General features: G+C 38.2%; 1 protein-coding gene across 2 annotated transcripts in view; it reads right to left on the reverse strand.

Annotated features, from left to right (window-relative positions):
* gpc5c (glypican 5c) overlaps positions 1-24,681 on the reverse strand; it is a 118,714-nt gene that overhangs the window by 24,359 nt on the left and 69,674 nt on the right. For both annotated transcript variants that reach the window (XM_082173562.1, XM_082173563.1), the window contains 2 exons: positions 20,437-20,557; positions 3,147-3,276 (listed from right to left, as the gene is read on the reverse strand). In XM_082173562.1, coding sequence (XP_082029688.1) covers positions 3,147-3,276; positions 20,437-20,557 — 251 coding nt within the window. The remainder of the gene's footprint in view (positions 1-3,146; positions 3,277-20,436; positions 20,558-24,681) is intronic.

Here is a 24,681-nt window from a genome sequence, read left to right on the forward strand (position 1 = left end):
AATACACACGGGAGCGTTAAAAAAGCATCCGCCTACCAGCTGTCATAGCCACGTGACAAAAAAGGGGAGTGAAATTGTCTTTATAAGTGAAACTTTTAATATTATCGTATAATACACAATATTCCCTAAATGTATATTGTCAGCAAAGATATCACACTAGGGCCAGATTTACTAAACAGGGCAAATTAGCGTGAGAGCGCAATTCCAAAAAAAGCACCAATAGTATATTGAACATAGTTCTGCGTGCACGTGATCTACAGTAATGACGACGTGCAAAATAAAGAACACAGGATCATTTCCATAATGACTAACACAATCTACCAAGAGCAGCGCAAATCAGTGTCTGCTTTAAGACATGTTTTTTGGGGGCATTAAATAATGGCGCAATTACCAGTAAATTGACTAGCGCAAACATTAGTAAATCACCTTGCATGATTCATTTACATACTCTCCTCTCACAAATTTTGCATCTGAAAGGGAAAATCCTATAAATGCATATGCAATAAGGTCAGCTGCAAAAAAACAAAAACAAAAAAAAAACGTTCCACACCTCTTCAGAGCTAATTTTTTCACTGCCTGTCTTTGGTAAATCCTGACAGTAGTTGTTTTTTTAACACCAAAAGGGTTTGCGTTGGTGGAAACTGTTAGTAGATCTGGCCTTTAATGTATTGCCCAGCCATACTAACAGCTAATGGATAGCTTAATGAATAGCTATAGACCTCCATGATTGTGGCAGTACAACTTACAATACTGTCTGTATGAACATGCAACGGGAGTCAAGCCTGTATTCTTTTACCAGTACACATAGCGACAGTGACCAAAGTAATATCAAAGATGGCAATGTCCATAAAACTGAAAAGTGTTATTACTTTTAATATGACAAGAGTCCAATTGAGCCGTCAAATCTTCATTAACCATCAACAGCTTTTATATCTGGGTAGAGAGCGGAGCATTTGAGTCACGCATAGAACACAAAACTGATGGGAACAGTGACTGGATCTAAAACCTTCAGATGACCCAGCTCATATATCCGTTGCTTTAAGTTACCAAAACCACCACATGAAAACCCGCAACACACAGTAGACACGGGTTTGTATCGCGCAGAGCGGCTCGCACTGTATGACATGACAGACAACTAGTTGTCCAAATTCAGTCCGGTTACGTTCACACAGCTGAGAATGCAGTTGTAAGTCCTGAAAATGTACGGGTATGAGTTTGGTTATAGACTGTGGTTGTCACTCCTGTAAATAACTGAATTGTGTGTGAACAACCGTATTAAAGGCAGAGTGCACTTAAAAATTTTAATTCTGTCATCATTTATTTACTGTACCATCAAGTTGTTTCAAACCTGTATGAATTTCTTTCTTCTGCTGAACACAAAAGAAGATATTTTGATTAATGTCGGTAACCAAACAGTTGATGGACCCCATTGACTTCCATAGTATTTCAATGGGGTACATCAACTTTTTGTGTTTTTTTTAAGTGAACTATTCCTTTAAGGACTCAAATAAAGAGCTAACAACCGTATTGTGCTGCTGTGTGAACATGGCCAGTACGTGTTTGAGTTACAAATCTTTTAAGTGCACTGCCATAACAGCTGGTCTTGCTGTCTGAGAGATGTGATCAATGCTACAGGTGTCAGACATTTTAAAGTCAGACCTGTGGCCTTTAGAGAAATGCAGAATGATGGATGAGCAGCATTCTTCATATCTCGTCTCCCCTCCCAAACACTTTTGCTCTCACTGACCTAGTCTCTTTCTACCCTGGAATGTTTTCAGTCGCTGATAAAGGGACGTCCTCTCCTCTTCCTGTACCCTGTTTTTTTGATGTGTGGCACCCTGAAGCGCTAACCGAAGATTAGGGGAAATTGGTGCAGGAGAGCAAGATGGCTGCTGGAAGGCCCAGCGGGGTGATTTTAGAGACGAGTGAAGATTGGGTTTCAAAGTGGTTGAGAAATGCTACAGAGACGAGGTCTACGCTGAACCCGTGGGTCATGTGTTACGGCTCTGAGCAGAAAAGAAAGGCCATTTAGTGGCGATTTTACCGATGATGGAATGGTAGGTACCACCTCAGCACCTGCATTTGAGACAGTCTGAGAAGGTCATACAATCTCTCTGTACCCCTGGGTGGTCTCTGTGGTCATTTCAACACCTGAGTATACGGATGACATCATGTGACTGTTTGTGAGGTCTAGAAGGCTCCTTTTAGCATTTGCTTTGGACCTAAAATTCTTTTCCATGCAACTACTTACACTAACATTACTAATCTTAACACATCCTGGATATAAATAGGTAACAAGGAGGTCCATAGCCATTCCTATTCATCTCAATAGCAGTTGCTCGGCTGCTGTAGGATTGCAGATTGTATTGTTCCAGATGTACAATACCAGTGAAAAGTTTTGGGTCATTTTTTTTTATATTTTTGAAAGTCTCTTATGCTCACCAAGGCTTCATTTATTTGATCAAAATACAGTAAAACGGTAATATTGTGAAATAGAATTACACTGTAAAATAATTATTTTAAAATGTAAAGCTGAATTTTCAGCATCATTCCTCCAGTCTTCAGTGTCACATGATCCTTCAGAAATCATTCTAATATGCTGATTTGATGCTCGAGAAACTTATTATTATTATAAATGTTGAAAACAGTGGTGCTTCTTAATAATTTTGTGGAAACTGTGATACATTTTTTTCAGGATATCTTGATGATTAAATACGTCAAAAAAAGCATTTATTTGAAAATTACATTGAAAACATTATAAATATATTTTGTGTCACTTTTTAAGCTTTTATCAATTTAGTGTGTCCTTGCTGAATAAATCAATTAATTACTTTAAAAAAAATCCAACAGACCCCAAACTTTTGTGTACCAGCCAAACCAAAACATAAGTTGTTTCCTCAAACAGTCTCATTAGAGGTACAAGCTACCCTTCTGAACATAGTGCCAGCATTCATTCTAAAACTGGGATAGCTAACAGTAGGCCCATATGTTATCCTTTTCTCCCAACCAGAATGATTAACTATCTAAACCAGCGTCTAGCAGACAAACAGCTTCATGAGAAAGACCTTGCCAGATGGACCAGCACTGAACTAGCACAAACCAGCCATGGAAGCCCTGATGAAGGTGAGCTTTTTTTGTTAACTCACGGGGAGATGCCACAGACTCTCCGGAACCTTCACAACCGTCCTCATCATCACATTCGCCACTGCTCTCCCCACTGCCTGTGTCGTCCCAGGATTCCCTGTGCCCCACACCTGGCATGACCTCTTGGATCTCCTAAAAGGAAAAAGAAAAACACATCACATAAGTATTTATCAGTTTAAAATGTATGTGCATTACATATAGAACGAGGTCTGATGCATCCAAATCTGAACAAATTACAATAACGTGTGGGAACAAACAGACGATAATTTGCTGTTATAATAATGAAAAGTTTGGAGTCAGTTATATTTTTTCTTGAAATTAACACTTTTATTCTGCACGGATGCATTCATTTGATCAAAAGTAAGGAAACTATAATAATGTTACAAAATATTTCAGATAAATTTTGTTTTTTAAATTGCTTTCAAAAAAATGCATCACGGTTTCCAAAAACGTTGAGGGACATCTCAATATTGATAATTTCAACATTGATAATAAATATTACTTGAGCAGTAAATCACTATGAATGATTTCTGAAGGATCATGTGACACTGAAGACTGGACTTGCTGAAAATTCAGCTTTGCCATCACAGGAATAAATTGCATGGCAAAATATATTAAAATAGAAACCAGTTATTTTAAATGGATTTGGCTGTATTTTTTATTTAAAAAAATGACCATAAGAGAATTATTTATAAAAAATTAATAAATAAATAAAAACACACATTATAAAATCTTACCGACCCCAAACTTTTGAACAGTAAAGTATGTAGTAATAAATGAAAATTTGGACAGGTTTCGCGAGTACATGCCCAAAAAAAACATGGTAATGCCATAGTAATTTCTGTCCCAAGTGCAGTTTTGATGACGGAAATGAAACAGCTGGTAGTACTAACTCAACAGCGAAGCTAGTGTATAAGCTAGGTTTAACCACTTAAAAACGATGTTAAAAATATAGCTAGGTTAACCGACAGGTCTGACCCAGGCACATCTGCGAACACAGGGTGTTTGGCATTTCTAAATCAAGCCCTGGACACATCAAGCACTGGTTTAGGGCCAGAGATGCTCCATGGGACGGGTGAAACTGGTTTATTATAGCACAAGCAAAGATATGTTTAACCTACACACACAAACTGTACATACAGTGGAGTCCAAAAGTCTGGGATTTGTCATTTCAACCTGGAAATAAACAAAGTTTTTCATTTTTCACTCAACTTTTCATTCGAATTATATTAAAAAAATACATCATAGAGGCAATTTCACAAGTGGTCTCAGACTTTTGGACCCCATAGGCCTACATCCAGTCAAATCCATTTCACTGCCATATTAATCTTTCCACTGACATTTCACTTTAGAAATTCCTTCTCGTTCAGAATAAGATTCTGACTATAGTAAAGTAAATCATTTGATTTTAATCTCTCACTACCTGCTGAGGACTAAATGTCACAACATACATGCTATATACAATTCCTTGAAAGTCTCTTTGCACAGAATTGCCCACTGGGGAAATAAATGTCAATGTAAAGGTCAAACTCACATGACCCTTTAACTTTTGAGTCAGCACTATCAGGAGCGGGCAGGCTGCACACGCTCACCGTGACCTTTCACCCCCTGCCCAGGGCTTACGAGTCAGCTAGAGACATGAAGCTATAGATAAATATAGCAGGTTGGCCAGGAGTTAGACACACAGATAAATATATAGACGATATTAATGGACAGAAATGACAACGGCTCCACACTCATGACTCAACCCTTACTGCTGGGATGTCTAACTTTGTCCTGACAAAGCACATGGATGCCTTTCAGTCATGTGCAGATTGACGCAAACACAGAAGATGACACGTAACCTTCAACTGGTGCTCTGGAGAAAGTGTTTCAAACACTGCAAATGCACCAACATGCACACAATCAAACCTTTTTTTTGTTTCTTATTAATGACCTCATATGGAAGTGCTGATGTAATAATATGCAAAATTATGAATATGACATAGGCTTAAAGGAAAGAATTTGGTCACACTTTAGATTAGGGTCATTAACTAACTATTAACTACGAATTTTGTCTCAATAAACTCCTAATTACTGCTTATTAATAGTTAGTATAGTTGTTACGTTTAGGTATTGGATAGGATTAAGGGATGTAGAATATGGTCATGCAGAATAAGGCATTAATATGTGCTTTATATGTGATTGTAAACAGCCAATATCCTAGTAATATGCATGATAATAAGTCAAGTATATTTGTATAGCGCGTTTCACAATACAGATTGTATCAAAGCAGCTTCACAGTATTAAATTAAAATAATACAACAAAGTTTGTTTCAAGAGGAATTTATTGATTGATAAAATTAAATTAAATATCCCCAAAATATCCCCAACTATAAGCAACTACTTAATGGTGAGAATTGGACCCTAAACTAAAGTGTTACCAATAATGGTATATGAGACAGATCTTGATTATGTGTACAACCTTTGAAATCAACAACAAAATATACAGGATTTATTTTAATCTATAAGTTTGTTATTTTATGCTCACCAAGTGTGATTATATGGTTACTGGGAGTCATTTGCATTTACCAACCACTTTTTTTCCCACTACTGTCCGTGCCATTATTAGAAAAGCCATGTGACCCTTTTGTGGGTCATGACCCACCAAGTTGAGAACCACCAATCTAGAAACGGAGCGTACAACTTGCAGGTAAAATCCTTCTCGAAATGCTTCCTCTTAAAAACTCCCGGTCATGATGGCAAATGCTTTTCAGCATCCTGATGCCAAATCTATTCCTGTCTGCTAATCTATTTTATTGGTTGGTACATAGTACTCCTGCATTGAGAACATGCCCTGCCGCACTATCAATAGACAAACACACACTCGCTCAGCCCGGTACAGACACACACCTCCTCACCCCTAGCATAATGAAATATAATGGAAACATATCATGGAAAACAGGATTTTCTTTGCGCTAAGGAAATAATAGAGTTGGATGTACTATACAGACATACTCTAACACACTGTTTTCCAGCCTACCTGATTTTAGGGGAACTGCTTATGATTTCACACAATCAAGAAGTGTGCGACACAGAACTACAGGCAATTATACTGTGTTTCCAAGCTAAGTGACAGAACTTTTGTTAACCAAAAATAGAAGAATGAGTGGCTGTTCACAGAAGATGCATGTCTTGCTTCTTTTTCTTTTAGAGAATCCTGCAAGTCCCCAAACAAATCTTAAGTTAGCTATTCTCAATACAAACCATTTCTTAAAATAAAAATATTTATCAGACTATTAAACCCATGGCTAATTACCAAAGAAAATGCTGTTTCTCAAACAACTAAGAATTGATTCAATTAAAGGCACAGAACAGATTTATATTTGTATTGAAAACATTATCATCACCCCTGATATAATACTACAGTATTTGCTGTAGAAATGCAGATACAGGGTTCCTAGTAAATATGAAAATGTATGTAATTCAGTGTTTTATAATAAACAAACTATTCAGAGATGCAAGGTACTCAATTATGTCTAATTCAACTTTATTTACACCTACATGCTTTGATTAATGTAAAGCAAAACTTTGCCTGTTCTACTCAAGTTTGCTTGATTCAATCATTAAGAACTATGAGCTATAAGCAACCATATGACCGCCCATATTACTCTTCAAATAACATGAACAAGTATGTGCTTGCCAATCATAACAGAGGTCATTTACATACAGAAGTTATAAAGAAGTTATTCAAAACTAAAATCAAGTCTGTTTAGGGCAAGAAAACTTACAGCCTGAATAGAAGTGACCTTTTAAATGTTACTCTGACACAGTATAAACCAAATAAATGGAATTTTACAGGAATCAAACCTAAATGTTCAAAATGAATAACTAATCAAGTTTATAAAAACATATTTCCTCATTTGCACTGTATGTACTCCATTAGGTCAAATAAAAGTCAACCACTTATAAACAAGTCTCAGAAACGATTATTTTTTATCAAAGCCCTTATAGACCAATTAACCTTGCAATCATGCAAAGTAGCCAAATGAATAATTGAATTACATATGCATGTGGTAATGGACTGGCTGGCAGTGTCGTGACTGAGTCAGCAAACCTGTGGAGATCTCAACCAATACGGACAGTCTCTAAAATGCATTAAATAGAAAGCATTCTGGACTCAGTTCTCGCTAAAGCTCTCTAATTAGACACACTGTAAAGAATTAATTAAAGAATGAAAGACTGCAGTGACCATGGTAACAGCTTATTAACTGTCTGAAGGCCTCTCTTTACTTATAATTATGTGAATGACAAAGCGACACATTATTGAAGCTAAAACTGCCAAGGTTGACACGTTAGATTGAGATTAATTAAAAAAGTTCCAACTTTGTTTTCAGAAATTGAAAGACGAGTCAAAATGATTTTTTCTATGGCAATCAACAATTAACTTTCTGAACCTGGAATATTCAAGATCAAGGTGATGGAGTTGCTTCCTAGGGAACATTTGGAATTTAGATAACAGTTTCGGCCAACAAAGTTCATTGAAATTGTGCTTGTTAGACTAGGAGATCGAAATTCTTACAGAACTAAAGATCAACCAAATTAGGTGCCCTTAGATTTACTGCCCTATTTAAGTATGGCCACCCTGTTGAGTACAGAGCTGTGCAAACTGAGAAAGTCACATCTCACGCTCTATATACTCAGTAAGGCAGATATCATAATGGAGTTCAATGTGCAACTAAAATCATCGCCTGTGTGTGTCCCTCTCTTCCTGTTCGCAAACGATCAGAGCCAAAATTCACATCCTAAGAGAACAACAATCACAGCTAGCCCTGCCATCTGCTCCAAGACGTTTCCAAAGTGAGATCGGACAGCCTCCAGGTTAAATATTGCAACGGGAACATTCCTGCAAAAGTCACTATTGATACAAGCATTTGAACATCTACACAAACATCTACATAAAACACTGCAAAATTGTATGAGTATGAAATAAAAACGTATGAGTGTTGTCTAATGAAAATATCTAAGCATCTTTAAAATCATTTTATTTAAGCCTAAAACTCACAAAATCATTATGCTTAAATCATGAAAACAAAATGTAATTTTAGATATATAGTACACTACCATTCAAAGGTCAAGGGTTGGTTTTATTTTTTGAAGTCTCTACGGAGCCCCTAAAGGGACAAAAAAATTGAGATGGGAGGAAAAATATTAAGTCAATGCTTTTGCGTTCCCCCAAGAAACTTTGCATTCGCTCGCAAAATGTTTGCGTTCTCCCGAGAAAATTTGCAGTTTAGGACCGTTTTAGACCCTTGCAGTTAGGGCATGTTCTCCAAAAAGAGCAGCGGTAGGCTACTCATGGGTGATATGAATTCATCTTGTAATTTCCTGATCTCGTTTCTGCCCCCTTCTCCGATTCACTGTCTTCATGTATAAAATGAAAAATAAAAAAGCCACAGAAAAACAACAACAAAAACAAGCAAACAAACCATAAACCTAATGTATGCCAATTCGCACAGTATTTTACCTTCAATGTGGGCAGTGAAAAAAAATTTAATTAAAGATAATTAAAAAAAGCTTGACGATGGACGATGAAAAAAAACACGAAATCTGATCCGATTGTTCAGACTTTCCAAATCTGATTTTAATCGGTTTTCAAACCACATGCAGATGTCAAGACTATCAAATCTCATGTTTTCGCTGTTCAGACTACAATATCAGAAAAAAAAAAAAAAGATTTTTTCTGCCTGTCTGAACAAAGCCGATGTAAAAACATCTTGCTTGTCCAGCTTTTAAATAATAATATTTCATGTGCTAAAATAAGTAATCTGTAAGTTCAGAATGGTTCCGAGACTGGATGCATGAGGACGGAAATAAGGTATCTCTTTTCCACTGTGGAATCGTCCAATAACAAATCAGGTACTTACTCCGTAAATGTTTTCAAAGCACTAACTCCTAAAAATATACAATAAACCACTCTAACCAGAAACCTTAAAAGACCTCAGAAGCTCTCTCTCTCACACACACACACACAGGTCCAGTGGAATGTACAAGATTAAATTCCTTCCCATATGCACTAAAATTTCTATTCACCGCAAAGCCCAGGTTTCCAGAGTGACCGATCCTCTTGTAAGAGCAGGTCGAGGTGTGTGTGTGTGTGTGTGTAAGTGGCTAATAGTTCATGCTGGTTTGTTGAACAAACCCCAGCAGGATTCAAGAAAACACATTCCAGGAGTTAATGACCAAAATGAGGGTAAAATATTACATATTTACCACACCCTGGCATCCAGTGAGGGAATGAGAGAGAGAGGGAGTGAAAAAGGAAGAGAGACAGACAGAAGGAGAGAGAGAGAAAGTGATCGGGTTTATAAATCTGTGTGAGAGCAGGACAATAGCTCACTAGAGAGCTGACAAACATGCGAGAAGACATTCTTAAGACATTAAAGGGCAACAGAGCAGCAGTGTGTGCATGTGTGAGGCCAAGATTTCTTTCTCACGACTCCCTGAAGAGGGTTTTTGCAGCTTAGCACACACACACACACACACACTGGTGTGTGTAGTTGACAGTCCCACCCTCACACAGCCAGACTCCATCACCTCATGAGGACCAGTACAAGAGACTGCTGACAGAGAGATGGAAAGAGAAAGAGACAGACATAATAATGGAGAGACAGACAGATAGACAGACAAAGGTTACATAGACATAGAGAAACAGACAAGTAATAAATAAATGCAGCCTTGGGGAACATTTGAATGGTAGTGAAAGAAAGAAAGAAAGAAAGAAAGAAAGAAAGAAAGAAAGAAAGAAAGAAAGAAAGAAAGAAAGAAAGAAAGAAAGAAAGAAAGAAAGAAAGAAAGAAAGAAAGAAAGAAAGAAAGAAAGTAAAAACAAGAGCGAGTGAAAGAATGAATGAATGAATGAATGAATGAATAAATGAAAGAAAGAACAAATGAAAAGCAAGTAAAAGCGAAAGCAAGCAAGCAAGAAAGAAAGAGCAAAAGAAAGAGAGTTAGAGCAAGCAAGCGAAAGCAAGAGCGAGTGAGCGAAAGAAAGAAAGAGCAAAAGAAAGAGAGTTAGAGCAAGCAAGCGAAACCAAGAGCGAGTGAGCGAAAGAAAGAAAGAGCAAAAGAAAGAAAGAGAGACAAAAAAGAGAGCAAAAAAGAGAGCAAAATAAAGAGCGAGTGAAAGAGTGAGCAAGTAAGCGAAAGAAAAAGCAAGCGAGAGAAAAAGCAAGAAAGAAAGAAGAGTGACAAACAGCAGTGAGTATGAAAGCCACAGAATGCCCTCTCTTTTCTCTCTGTCACATCTCCAGCTCTCATGTTAGTGACATCCACTCCTGAAAGAAAACGGATTTCACAGACATCAGAGCGCCTGGCAAACACGCTCACATTTTCCGCGGATGCAAACTATGTGCTGCTTGTATGGAGCCATTAGGGAGTCATGATTTCACATGCAGCTTTGTGAAATATTGTCCATCAGACAGTAAAAGAACATGATAGAACACTGTCAGGAGCGGCCAGTGGGCCATCAGAGGCCTGTGAGAGCTGAACATCAGATTATCATCTGAGAATGACAGAGAATCAAGCTGTATGGACTGAACAAGAATAACGAGACAAAATTAGACTAGAGGAGAGATTAGTGCAGAGGGGATGAGGAATTTCTGCCTAAAGAGAAGAAACAAGAGAAGAGATGCAGTGAGGGGAGATGAGATGCAGTGAGAGAATAAGAGATGAGATGCAGTGAGAAGAGAGGAGAAGAGATGAGAGGCAGTGAGAGGAGAAGAGAGGACATGCAGTGAGAGGAGAGGAGAACAGATGAGATGCAGTGAGAAGAGAGGAGAAGAGATGAGGTGCAGTGAGAGAATAAGAGTCTCGTCTCTTATTCTTTCACTGCACCTCATCTCTTCTCGTCTCTTCTCACTGCATCTCATCTGTGCAGTGAGAAGAGAAGACATGAGACGCAGTGAGAGGAGAAGAGAAGAGATGCAGTGAGAAGAGATGAGATGCAGTGAGAAGAGAGAAGAGAAAACATGCATTAAGAAAAGATGAGATGCAGTGAGAAGAGAGGGGAAGAGATGCAGTGAGAGAATAAGAGATGAGATGCAGTGAGAAGAGATGAGATGCAGTGAGAGGAGATGATATGCAGTGAGAGGAGAAGAGAAGACATGCAGTGAGAAGAGATGAGATGCAGTGAGAGGAGAAGAGATAAGATGCGGTGAGAAGAGATGAGATGCAGTGAGAGGAGAGGAGAAGAGATAAGATGAAGTGAGAGGAGAAGAGATGAGATGCAGTGAGAGGAGAGAAGATAAGACATGCATTAAGAAAAGATGAGATGCAGTGAGAGAAGAGGAGAAGAGATGAGATGCAGTGAGAAGAGAGGAGAAGAGATGAGATGCAGTGAGAAGAGAGGAGAAGAGATGAGATGCAGTGAGAAGAGAGGAGAAGAGATGAGATGCAGTGAGAGGAGAAGAGATGCAGTGAGAAGAGAGGAGAAGAGATGAGATGCAGTGAGAAGAGAGGAGAAGAGAGGAGAAGAGATGAGATGCAGTGAGAAGGAGAAGAGATAAGATGCAGTGAGAGGAGAAGAGATGCAGTGAGAAGAGAGGAGAAGAGAGGAGAAGAGATTAGATGCAGTGAGAAGAGAGGAGAAGAGATGAGATGCAGTGAGAGGAGAATAGATGCAGTGAGAAGAGGAGAAGAGATGAGATGCAGTGAGAGGAGAGGAGAAGAGATTAGATGCAGTGAGAGGAGATGAGATGCAGTGAGAAGAGAGGAGAAGAGATTAGATGCAGTGAGAGGAGAAGAGATGCAGTGAGAAGAGAGGAGAAGAGATGCAGTGAGAAGAGAGGAGAAGAGATGCAGTGAGAGGAGAGGAGAAGAGATAAGATGAAGTGAGAGGAGAAGAGATGAGATGCAGTGAGAAGAGAGGAGAAGAGATGCAGTGAGAAGAGATGAGATGTGAGAGGAGAGGAGAAGAGATAAGATGAAGTGAGAGGAGAAGAGATGAGATGCAGTGAGATGAGATGAGAAGAGATGCAGTGAGAAGAGAGGAGAAGAGATGAGATGCAGTGAGAAGATAGGAGAAGAGATTAGATGCAGTGAGAAGAGAGGAGAAGAGATGAGATGCAGTGAGAGGGGATGAGATGCAGTGAGAAGAGAGGAGAAGTGATGCAGTGAGAAGAGATGAGATGTGAGAGGAGAGGAGAAGAGGTAAGATGAAGTGAGAGGAGAAGAGATGCAGTGAGAAGAGAGGAGAAGAGATGAGATGCAGTGAGAAGAGAGGAGAAGAGATGAGGTGCAGTGAGAAGAGAGGAGAAGAGATGAGATGCAGTGAGAGGGGATGAGATGCAGTGAGAAGAGAGGAGAAGAGATGAGATGCAGTGAGAAGAGAGGAGAAGAGATGAGATGCAGTGAGAGGAGAAGAGATGCAGTGAGAAGAGAGGAGAAGAGATGAGGTGCAGTGAGAAGAGAGGAGAAGAGATGAGATGCAGTGAGAGGAGATGAGATGCAGTGAGAAGAGAGGAGAAGAGATGAGATGCAGTGAGAAGAGAGGAGAAGAGATTAGATGCAGTGAGAGGAGAAGAGATGCAGTGAGAAGAGAGAAGAGATTAGATGCAGTGAGAGGAGAAGAGAAGGGAAGACAGAAATGCAGTGAGAGGAGATGAGACGGGAATAGATGAGGAGAAGGGAAGACAGAGATGCAGTGAGAGTACAGGAGAAGGGAAGAGATGAGATGCAGTGAGAGGAGAAGACATGAGATACAGTGAGAGGAGAAGAGATGAAATGCAGTGAGAAGAGAGGAGAAGAGATTAGATTAGATGCAGTGAGAAGAGAGGAGAAGACATGAGATAACAAATACATTAGACATTTTATATTATATTGATGATTAAATGTGATCCTTCTGTAAAGAATCTTGGTGTACAATTTTCTCATTAGCGTTTCGTCCAACATGTTAACTAAGGGGCTCCCATTTATTTTATGTATTTACAAAAACAAACAAACAAACAATTAATCAAATCAGATTTTAAAGCTATAAAACTTGAGGCAGTTTGTCTAAATAAACAGCATCCATGAATTCCACAATCATTTAAAATGCAAGAGAGAAAACAAGACAATTCCTCACAGACTAAATTAACAACATATTTACATTTATGTCTATTCATTTAGCAGAAGCTTTTCTCTGAAATGACTTACAAATTAGTTGACCAGGACAGCACAGATGTGAAACATTCATTAGTTATTTAAGTGCTCACAGATTCATAACACTCACAGCTTGATGCTAAAGCAATAAGCCTAAAAGGCCATGCGTTAAAGTACCTTTACTACAGTTAAAGAGCGCTACTAGGCATGACACATCACAGCAACATTATTTTAGAAATCAGTCATTTGTTTTCCAAAACAAAGATCTAAATATATTAAAAGTACATAGCGCAATACTTGTTTTGAGATAATTTAATTGTTTTCTCACCACATTGACAAATAGGATATATAATTTTGCTTAAATAAATGTATCTTAATGTTTACATATTTTTATTGAAAAATGACAAAATACTGCTTAAAATGTGTGTTTTTTTGTCTGCAATAGAATTAAGCTAAAACTGAAATATTAATCACAGTAAACAATTCTACCACTAAGTACTTCATTAACCTAATTATATGCTGCTTACAAGCTACTCTAATTAATATGAATTCAACTAATGTGTAGTCACTGGTGTGCATTTATCGGTTAAAGTGCAATGGCATTGAAAGTGGCTCATTTAATCCCTTTTTAATCTTCACTGGACTGTTGTTGATATTATGCCCACATTAAACTCAGATATGTTCATATATGTGATGCGCAGAAGACAGGCAGTAGTGAGTGTTGAGTGAGCTCTTTATAGAGCTGTAGATCTCTCTACCCACTTCAAACAGTGTGTTTTGTTCTCCCCGAGGCCTCAGACAAGAGACAAGCCTTTGATACAAAAAACGACTATGCTGCGGTCACACACACCTGATACCCTACCGGTACAGAATGGACCGTTAAGAAAAATACAGATCAAGTGATAAACCAGACAAACTGATCAACACACACATTGACCCCAATCAGACAGATGACTGAAACAATCAACACTGCACACAGTGTGTGTGAGTGTAAGCCTTGTGTGATACGGATAGGATATTTAAGGTGAGGAATTCAGCACCAGGTTGTAACAAATGAAAAAGAACGGTCAGAACAAAAAGAAAAATATATAAAGGAGCCTAAATGAACAGTTTACCCAGAATGAAAATGACCATCATTTATTCGCCCCTCATGTTGTTGCAAAACTTCTTCCTTTAAAAGATGTAAGGCAATGCTGTTCTGTAACATACATTGACATTTAATGCAATCAGATGCTGTCAAGCTCCGAAAAAAGGACCCAAGCACTATATTTGAAGTAATGAGTCAATACTTACTCTAGAGAAAAACTCTCCCTGCTCCAAAGCTCCAACATTTCATGTGTAGTTTAAATTTGAATATGAAAATAATAATAAAATTGAACCCTCTGGGGTCTGAGGTGTTTTCTGGGCCCTGGGGGTGTTTCTGACATTTGTGCTTATTTCTGCTAATTATAGCACTGTATTCAGAACAAACTCTGCTACAATAATATGTGAGCAGCATGTATGTAAAAGTTTGTATTTTTGAGAAAAAATGTTTTATGCGTGGTTACTGAGTCACTGAAATAAGGCCATAAAACCTCAATGTAACATTATACAGGGTCAGAAATAAACTTCACCATTAAGGGGCAATATTTGCTCCCTGGAATTGATTTCCAGAGGCATTTTTTTTTTAACCTTTGCCAGGGAAATTTGTATAATTGCCTTATTAAATGTATTTGTGTTGTTGTTGTTTTTATGTCAAATACTTAAATTTAACCAATCAATCACAATGCTATAGAGTCTAGACTGTTACCAATCACATTTTTTTCAACATCAACAAAAGCCATCTTCATACTGCAAAGGTGGAACAGAAGCTGCATCTGACATGGCATTTATGTTTAAGTACACTGTACTACTGTACATGTATTTACACAACAACTGCATAATGTAAACAGCCCATGAATAAAAAAACAGGCACTCAGTCAGAGAGTGAAGCTGCAATATCATGACAGAAATCAGTAATGTTGATTCAATCGATATTGTAATAATAATGATTATTATATAATATAATCTTAATGTTGATTAATATAAATTTTTTTTGTGGGGAAAAAGGACATCATATTCTGGCAACAGACGAAACAAGCTAAGAATCGTTTATGAATTTGTTTATTGCTATTTATGGATAAGAAAATCAAGGCTTCACATTGGTTATTTCAGTAGCATGAAAAACAAAACGGTTATTCAAACTGGGAAGAAAGAGAGCAAAGAACACTGAAGCGGTCCATGACTTAAGTTAAAATGCATTTTCGCAAAAACTACCGTTATAATCACTGAAGCTGTCTACACTGCAAAATGAATCTCTTACTTGCATCTTTTCTGCACTTTGTTGTTTATGACGACAAGAGAATTCACAAATGCAGAATTCAGTCAGTGAGCGCACGCTCTCTCTACGTTCTCTCCACGGTGACGAATCAAAACTCCTCTGACTGGGCATTCCATTCATAAGCTCAACAGAAATGTGTGTGATTGGCTAATGCTCAACACTACAAACCCCACATAAAAAGAAACATGATGCAACATGAGCAAATCTACTATATTTACAAATCTACATAAATAAATGCGTTCCCTCGCAAAACTTTTGCGTTCCCTCGCAAAGATATTTGCGTTTCCACGCAAAACCTGTTGTGAGCTCGGACAAACCCTCTTTTGCCATTAAAAAACTACTGTCAGTATTTACTAAAGACACACAGTGAAACATTTGCGCTGAAAAGGTTTATTGGAGGAGGATTTTTAATGAATCATGCAAGATTATTTATTAAATTTGCGCTATTCATTATATTGGTATTTGCGCCATTATTTACCACCCCCCCCAAAAAAAATTTGCGCTGCTTTTGGTAGATTGAGTTAGTGATTATAGAAATGATCCCGCTGCGTCTGTGTTCATTAATTTGCGTGTCATCAGTAGATCACGCGCAGAACTTTCCACTCACATCTGTGCTTTTACGGAATTGTGCTCTCACGCTAATTTGTCCTGTTTAGTAAATCTGGCCCTATACCTCACACAAAGCTATCCTGTTTTTTACCACTTCCTTTCATTGTTTTAAAAAATAGCCTCTTGCTAAACTTCTCCTTTCATGTTCTATGGCAGAAAGTCAGTCATACAGGTTTGGAACAGCATGAGAGAGAAAAACTTCTGACAGAATTTTCATATTTGGGTGAACTCATTTAATTGATGTGGTAGCTCGAGAGCAAAATCCACACAAATGTACTGGCAGTCCAAACAGGATGGCTAATAAATGAGTTTTCTGTAATGCAGTAAAGCAGACTTTCTGTACAGCAGGTGTTAGAGAACTGTAGTGCCGCAGGTCAACACTAGCCAAGCCTGGTCTAAAAGTGAAAACCTCTCCTCCATATAGTCTACATTTACACTCATGGGTGTGATGACATGCTGTGTGTGTGTTGAAAAACACACAAACACACACCATAAGAACAGAGATGCTATTGAGTCTCCACACCCAAAAGCAGCTGTGCCGCTGGCCTGTCCTCCAGATTCCAGCAGGGATATTTACGGGGAATTAGACATATTTATTAAGCTTTAACGGGAGGGGCAACACAAGAGATGTGAAGAATACGTCTCTAATAATGATTTCGAGCCTCACCAAAAACTCTAGTGTGAAAAAAACTTCCCTGACAGTTTTCTAGTAAGTACCTATCAATGACAACCTCGAGATCACCTCAATCTTGACTGACACGTTACACTTTTATACACACATTAAGTCTGATATGAGTATGTGAGAGAGTCTACAGTATGTGTGTATGAGGCAGACTAAACCGTCTGACAGCATAATCGTATGCACTCCATTTTACTATCACTCTAAAAGAAGGTGCAAAAGAAGGTATGAGAAAAAGAGTTAAATATAGAGAAAAAAAGACAGACCAAAAGAAATAAAGAAAGAGTGAATTAAATAGAGCAAAAGAAAGAAAGAAAGATAAAAAAGAGTAAAAGAAATATATAGCAAACTAAAATCAAAAAGTTATATTAAATGATAGCAAAATAAAAAGAAGAGCGACATAAACAGCAAAATAAAGTTAAATAATGAAAGAGCAAAAGAAAGAAAGAGAGAAAAGAGCAAAATAACTAGAGTGAATAGATAGGGTGAAAATAAACAAATCTACAGAAACAGAGCGAAAGAATGAAAGAAAAAGTGAAAGATTGAATGAAAGAGAAAAAGAAAAAAACAATTCTATAGAAATAGAGTGAAAGAATGAAAAAGAAAAAGAATGAATGAAAGAGTGAAAAAGAAAAACGAAGCGAAAGAAAAACTGAGAAAGAAAGTGAAAAGAAAGAGCAAAAGAAGAAGAAAAAGCGAAAGAAAATGAGAGAGCTAGAGAAAGAGTGAGCAAAGGAAAGAGCAAAAGAAAAAGAGAGTGAAAGAAACAGAAAGAGAGAGAAAGAGTGAGTGAGCGAAACAAAGAGCAGCAAAAGGCAAAGGGCGAGCGAAAGAAAGATCGAGAGAAAGAGAGCGAAAAAAGAACAAAAGAAAATTAGAGAAAAAGAAAGAAAAAAACAAAGAGCGAGTGAAAAAAGAAAGGGCGAGCGAAAGAAAGAAAGAAAGGGTAAGTGAAAGAAAGAATGAGTGAGAGAAAGAGCGAGCAAGTGAAAGAAAGAAAAAAAAAAGAAAGAAAGAGTGAAAGAAAGAGTGAAAGAAAGCAAAAGAGCGAAAGAAAAAGCAAAAGAAAGACAGAGCGAAAGAAAGAACAAGAGAAAAAGAAAGAGTTAAAGAAAATTAGAGTGAAAGGAAGATCAAAAAGAAAGAGCGAAAGAAAGAATATGTGAAAGAAAATCAGAGCGAAAAACAGAGCAAAAACAAAGCAAAAGAAAGAAACAAAGAGCGAAAGGAAGATGGAAAAAAGAAAGAGCGGAAAAAAGAAAGAGCGGAAGATAAAAAATAAGTGAAAGAAAATCAGAGTGAAAGAAAATCAGAGCGAAAGAAAATCAAAGAGAAAGAGCGAGCAAAAGAAAGAAAGAGCGAAAGAAAGAAAGAGCAAAAGAGCGAAAGAAAAGGGCAAGTGAAAAAGAAAGAGTTAAAGAAAATGAGAAAGCGAAAGGAAGATCGAAAAAAGAAAGAGCGAAAGAAAAAGAAAGAGTGAAAGAAAATCAGAGCAAAAGAAAATCAGAGCAAACGAGCGAGCAAAAGAAAGAAAGAAAGAAAGAAAGAAAGAAAGAAAGAAAGAAAGAAAGAAAGAAAGAAAGAAAGAAAGAAAGAAAGAAAGAAAGAAAGAAAGGTTTCAGAGGGAGAGGTTGGACAGACTGTTGCCACACAGCGCCTCAGGGGATTCTGGGAAAATCATCTTTTCTTCTGAAAGTCTTTCAGTGTCCGTCCTGATATTAGCATGACAAAAACAGCACTTTACCATCCAAGAACCCTGTTTTCTGAACCTCTGCTCTTTTCAACTCTCTCGTTCTCTCTGTCACTCTCTCCGTTTCTTTAACCATTCAAACCTCCAAAGAACACAGGATCAATTTATCCGTTCTCTTTCTCTGCGCTGAGACTGTAACACTGCAGATTCCTCTGGTGGTTTTTACTATTCTTAATCAGAATAGGAAATCACATATTTCTGTTGAGAAATTCTCTCACCATCTGGGAAAAAGACATTCATAACTTTATCAGGGTGAAACAGGGGTGAATATGAGAGAGAGAGAGAGAGAGAGAGAGAGAGAGAGAGAGAGAGAGAGAGAGAGAGAGAGAGACATACAATAAACATTGTGTTCTTCCCATATCAGTCATTTTCCATAAATGATTTCATTTCTCTGTTAGTTTAAAGGCAAGTCAGTAAGTGATCTGACGGCTATCAGACGTGACAAATATCAGTTGAGACAGAACAAAACAGTCAAACCCAGAACAGTAAAATTGACTTTACCTTATTATTACTTGCAGGCAGCTGCAGTTTAACAAAATAATACCATTTTCCATTCTACATGATGTTTTTCTTATTCAAATCAACAGAAAAATATATGTTAATAACGTACTAATAAACATAACTGGAGCTGCTGCTATATTAGCAACTAAATTATAAATCCATTTACAGCTTATGATCGCTTTGACTAACTGGATTATATTCATTGTATTATCAAACTGAATGCATGTGTTTCAAAGCCGTTGTGTATATACTGTATGTGTGTATTAGTCCGTTATGTTCTCACACTTGTTTACTGATGATGTCACCGGTTCACATGGCAGTCAGATGACTACTCTGCACAGATTCCCTCTACACCCCCCCTGCCCGTCCTCATTTCTCCTCTTTAATCCTTTACTTCCCATCCGAATCAGCCTGACTTCCACATGTAAAACTCCCATCCTCCACAGTCAAAGCTGTAAAACACATCTCAGAGACTGTACCGGGTGCCGGTAATTAGGTGGACGTTTCATCTGTTAGTTAATTTTGAAGAACATCAGGACTTATTGCTTAATTCACATCCGAAAAAGAACCATCTGCCCTTGTTTTCTCTGGCACGCTGTTAATGCATGACTGCTCCATCAGGTCTATCAGAACGAGAACACAACCAACAGAAAGAAGTTTCTGAAGGCATCAGCACATTTCTTCAGACTGCCAACAGCAGGACGACAACACGGTCTGGTGCGATTATCGTTGGAAATGTTGAGTTTCTTTTTTTTTTTATAAAAGTTTGCAAAAACACAAAAATAAATTCACAATAAATCAAACAATGTATTAGCGTTTTGCATTTAGTGGTCTTAAAGGGATAGTTCACCCAAAAATGAACATTTTGTCATCATTTACTACATTTACAGTTACCAAACATTTGGTTGCACATTTGGCTTCCATAATATTTATTTCTCATACAATGGAAGTCAATGGGTGCCGTCAACTGTCAGATTGAGGACACGCAACAGGAACAAGCGCAATTCATAATGGAAGGCGACGAGCCTTACAACGTAAGTTGATTAGTTGATTTTCCGCGTTTTAATATTCTTCTGTGAAATACAAAAGAAGATATTTTAAAATTCGATAGTTCAAAATATCATCTTTTGTGTTTCACTGAAGAAAGAAATGCAAACAGATTTGAAATTACATGAGGGCAAGTAAATGATGATAAATAAATTATTATTGGGTGAACTATTACTTTAAGATGTGGCAGATATGTGCAGTACCATCAGCAAATCATAATATTCCTTACCATGTTGAAGAGCTCGAGTTTGTTTTTGACATCCATAAGCACAGGGTCAACACTTCGGAACCTTACTTCTGGATTCTGTCTTTGAGCACGAACTCCATTGCCCACAATTCTGGCAGTATAACTGAGAGAAAGAGATGGAGACAAAAACATTAAGAGATGGTCAGCTGTTATTTGCACCATGAAGCGTCAGCAGAAATTGACCTTTGGTTGAGGTCCCTTGAAAGCTTAAATCTTCAATCTACTGTTTGGCTTTACCAGGATATGGACGGCATTCTGTCCTGACAGCTTAGGAGATCAATATCGCTTGGACTTCTAGATCCCCTGACAGAAATGATGCATTGTAAAGTCTAATTGTTGGTGTGTGTGCAGTCGGAGGTGTCAGTTGGAAGTATGTGAGAGTATTGATGAGATAGTGGGTGATAAAATACTGCTTTGGAATAATAAAAAAGAGAAGGAAGGCCATAAATGAAAGTTAGAAATGAGGCTAATTAGAGTCTTGTAAGAGGCCATTAAGAAATGTGTCTAAACTGCTAAAGGCTCCCACACACTATAAAGTGTCGATTTTGTACCCAATTCTCCCCTTCTGACAATCCTAGGTAAAGTCCCGATTATTTTGATGGTTCTACAGATGCTTCTATTTTATCAGATTTTCCTATGGTGTGAACTGTGAGTTGTGTTAAGAGTGATTGAATCTGATAGGAAGAACGTCTGGGCTTCACTGATCTTTGTGCAATTTCACTGCAATTTCCCGTGTTCACAAGCGGGACTCTGGTTGTTAATGAATGAAATCTGTTAGTCTGTGCTGTCTTGGTCACATCGCGGCACTCCACGCACTATAGGAACAAAATTTCTCATTTTTGGTCTGTCACATTTTGAAAATCTGATAATATTTTTAAAAATCTTTTAGTGTGGGCAAGCCTTTACATACTGCAGGAACAGGGGTGAGAGATCTCTTATTACCAGAAAATATTACATTATTGCCAAATGAGAAAGACGAAAAGAAAGTCTAACAGTCCGGAAAGGAAAGTGAGATGCAGTAAACAAAACGATTTAGTCAGACGAAAAGCGAATGATACAGAGAGTGAGAATGAGAGAAAAAGATAGTGGAGATACAGTAACAGGAAAGGTTTGACAATACATGATTAAGGTGAGATTTGTTGTTCCTGAAGGTCTATATTGAGGTCTGTTGTTTGTGTTGAGGTCTGTTGTTCTTGAAGGTTTGCGTTGAGGTCAGCATTGTTATTGTTAAAGGGATATTTCACCACTAGAAAGATTAATGTGTATTTAAATTGGGTCATTTATGTAGTAGAAATGTGAAATTATTTTAGAAGTTGGTGCCTTCTAGACTGAGAAAAGCCAGAAAATGTATTTTTGGCTCATGTGGATCAAAGAAAACAACTCCCAGAATGCACTTGCTTCGCTGCCCTACGAGGCCACTCCTAAGCCACGCCTACCAGTTACAGAGGGCAGTATCGGAAGAAATGATACAACTAGGCTATTAGTTTACTCGAAACTGAAAAGATGCCATTTTATCGTGAGATCCCACCCCCTATGGCCGGGTTGAAAACATGCGGGAACTAGCTCCTCTGGACAAAAAAGCCTCCGATGACGCAAAATTATGATTTTACTTAAAATGCACTTACTTCGCTGCCCTACGAGGCCACTCCCAAGCCACGCCTACCGGTTACAGAGCGCAGCTACTAGTTGACTCGAAACTGAAAAGATGCCGTTTTATCGTGAGTCTCTGTGACGAGTCTGCCCGGGATTTCGAGATCGCCCAAAATGTCCGGGATTCGGCTTTTGCGTTCTACACTCGCCATTCATTATGTTTACTGTGGCGAGCAGGACGAGGCTGAGGAGCGCGGGAGAACAAATTTTTGAATAAAGTTAAATAAGCACAAGTTAATTTACATTTGACCACAGTTAAAATATTTAACGTTACTTGTCTAAGATTTCTCAGTCAGATTATATTAACTTTAAGAATTACGGTGAAAAAACGAGACAACACACACTCATATCAACATCAATACTAGGCCATCTTGGTTAATGTTTCAGAAATGTTCAAATGAGAAGAGTTACCAACCTCTCGAAATTATATAGATCCCGGTGTCGGTCTTTCAGGTGCTTAGCTATATTAGGCCCCGATCACACTAACGCGTTTTTCAGGTTCGAAAACGCGAGGCACACAGCACTCATCACACAGAACGAGCAGTGCGCTGCGTTTGTTATGTTGCTCGGCAACCACTGAAACAGCTGTCCTGTCAGTCAAGTAAACGTCAAATCAGCCTTTTATTAACTTTTTTTACTTTCTGTTAACATTGTGGTAGTTACGGTTCGTGAAGTCATTAAGCTCCTGGTAACCCGCGAGAGCACCACAAGTTTATCCTCCATCATCGCACTCTCCGGGCGTTCAAGCAACTAGCTTTCATCATTAAAACGGAAGGCCCGCGAGGCGCAGCAGGCACATAAACAGCGCGCAGAACGCTAGCTGGAAACCAATTGAAAATAGACGCCTCTCACTGCAAAAAACGCGTCAAGTGTGATCGGCCCCATTCACTTCACTTTTGCTATTTAACCAGAGCGAATGAGACTAGTGCGCGTGTGGTGTTTATCAACGCGCCTTTGGAGAGAAGTGAAAGTGACAGCTCGGCTAGTATCGATACTTCAGGAAATTAGTATTGGTACCGTTCAGATATTTCAGTATCGATATTTATCGAAATATCGATATTTTTGACAACACTAGGTGTGATTACTGAAGAGAGACACCTGTGAGACGCACCGGTCTCGTGGGTTATCTCTCACGGAGGAACGGGAATTTTCTTAGCAATGCTATAACGCACATCAACCGATCACTTTTTTGGCGTTCATGTAAACACTACATTCAGATTCACCAATCGGAATGAATTCAGTTTGATTGAAACAAAAGGTGTGCATGTAAACAATGAATGGCGACTGTTAGAAAGCAAAAACTGAATCCCGGACATTTTGGACGATCTCGACGGCCGGACATGTCCGGGAAAAAGAGAATGTATGGTAACCCCTACTAAGCTTTCCCTACTAAGCTTTCTTCTAGTGTCTGGCTGACACTATTTGTACATTCTGTGAGTGAGATCCCACCCTCTATGGGCGGGTTGAGAACATGCGGAACTAGCTCCTACTACTGGCTGTAGTTTCTAGCCTTTGGCCAAAAAATCCTCAGATGACGCAAAATGACAAGGGAAGCACGGTAATTCGAAAATACTACAGGTTTCCTACTGATACAAAGCTTAATGCTAAATGCTGAAGTATCCCTTTAATGCTAAACGGTGAAGGATCCATTTAACTGAAACAATAATAACTGAAAGCAGAGAAGCTAATTCAAAACATTAACAAATCCTATAATAGTAGGTACGTTGTTTTTGAGGGTTTGTGTTGAGGTTGAGATGCATTGTTCTGGAAGGTTTGCTTTGAGGCAAATTGGGCCTCATTTATCTATCTAAGGTAGAAACGAACACAGATTCAAGTGCAGAGATCATCTTACATTTATTTTATTCCTTTTATATAAGTTTGTTTAGTTTTTCTCCATTCACAAGCGCTGTTGTTTATGCTACTATTTGCGAATGTAAAGCTAAACCCCTGGAAAAAAACAAACATTTGTGGTATTTTTAATGGGTCAGGGTCACAGACACCAATCCATTCTAATTTAATTTAATTAGACATTCTAATCTAGTCGTTTAACGGTTAATCATCGATTAATGAGCTTCGGTTGTCGGAGCTTGGTCAGGACAATAATCTAAATGAACAAAATGATGTCATTAAAATTGTTTCAACAGATTTACTATGCTAACTTATGCCAGGTTCACGCTAACTCAAAATCTTGCATACACGAGCTGAGACCTGACGTGAGATTTGATCGTAGTCATTGCTCACATCCATATTGAAAACAAGTTTTGCATGGAAACAGCCACACGCCCAATTTTCTGCCATTCATTCATTTCATAAATGAGGCCCATTGTTTCCGATGGTCTGTGTTGAAGAACATTGTCTTGAGGGTGTCTGTGGAGGCACATTGATCCTGAGGGTCTGTGTTGAAGTACATTTTTCATAAAGATTTGTACATTTTGAATTGGCATGATCAGTTCTGAGGTAAACTGAAGCTGAAGCTGTATGTTATCAATTGAGCCGTTGAGTTTGGAGACCAGACTGAAGGATAAACTGAAGTGCTGAGTGAGCAGAATCACCTATTCCTGGCACCTTATTCTGGAG

This window comes from Leuciscus leuciscus (genome assembly GCF_965113295.1).
Source record: "Leuciscus leuciscus genome assembly, chromosome: 6".
In the NCBI taxonomy this organism is placed as follows: domain Eukaryota; kingdom Metazoa; phylum Chordata; class Actinopteri; order Cypriniformes; family Leuciscidae; genus Leuciscus; species Leuciscus leuciscus.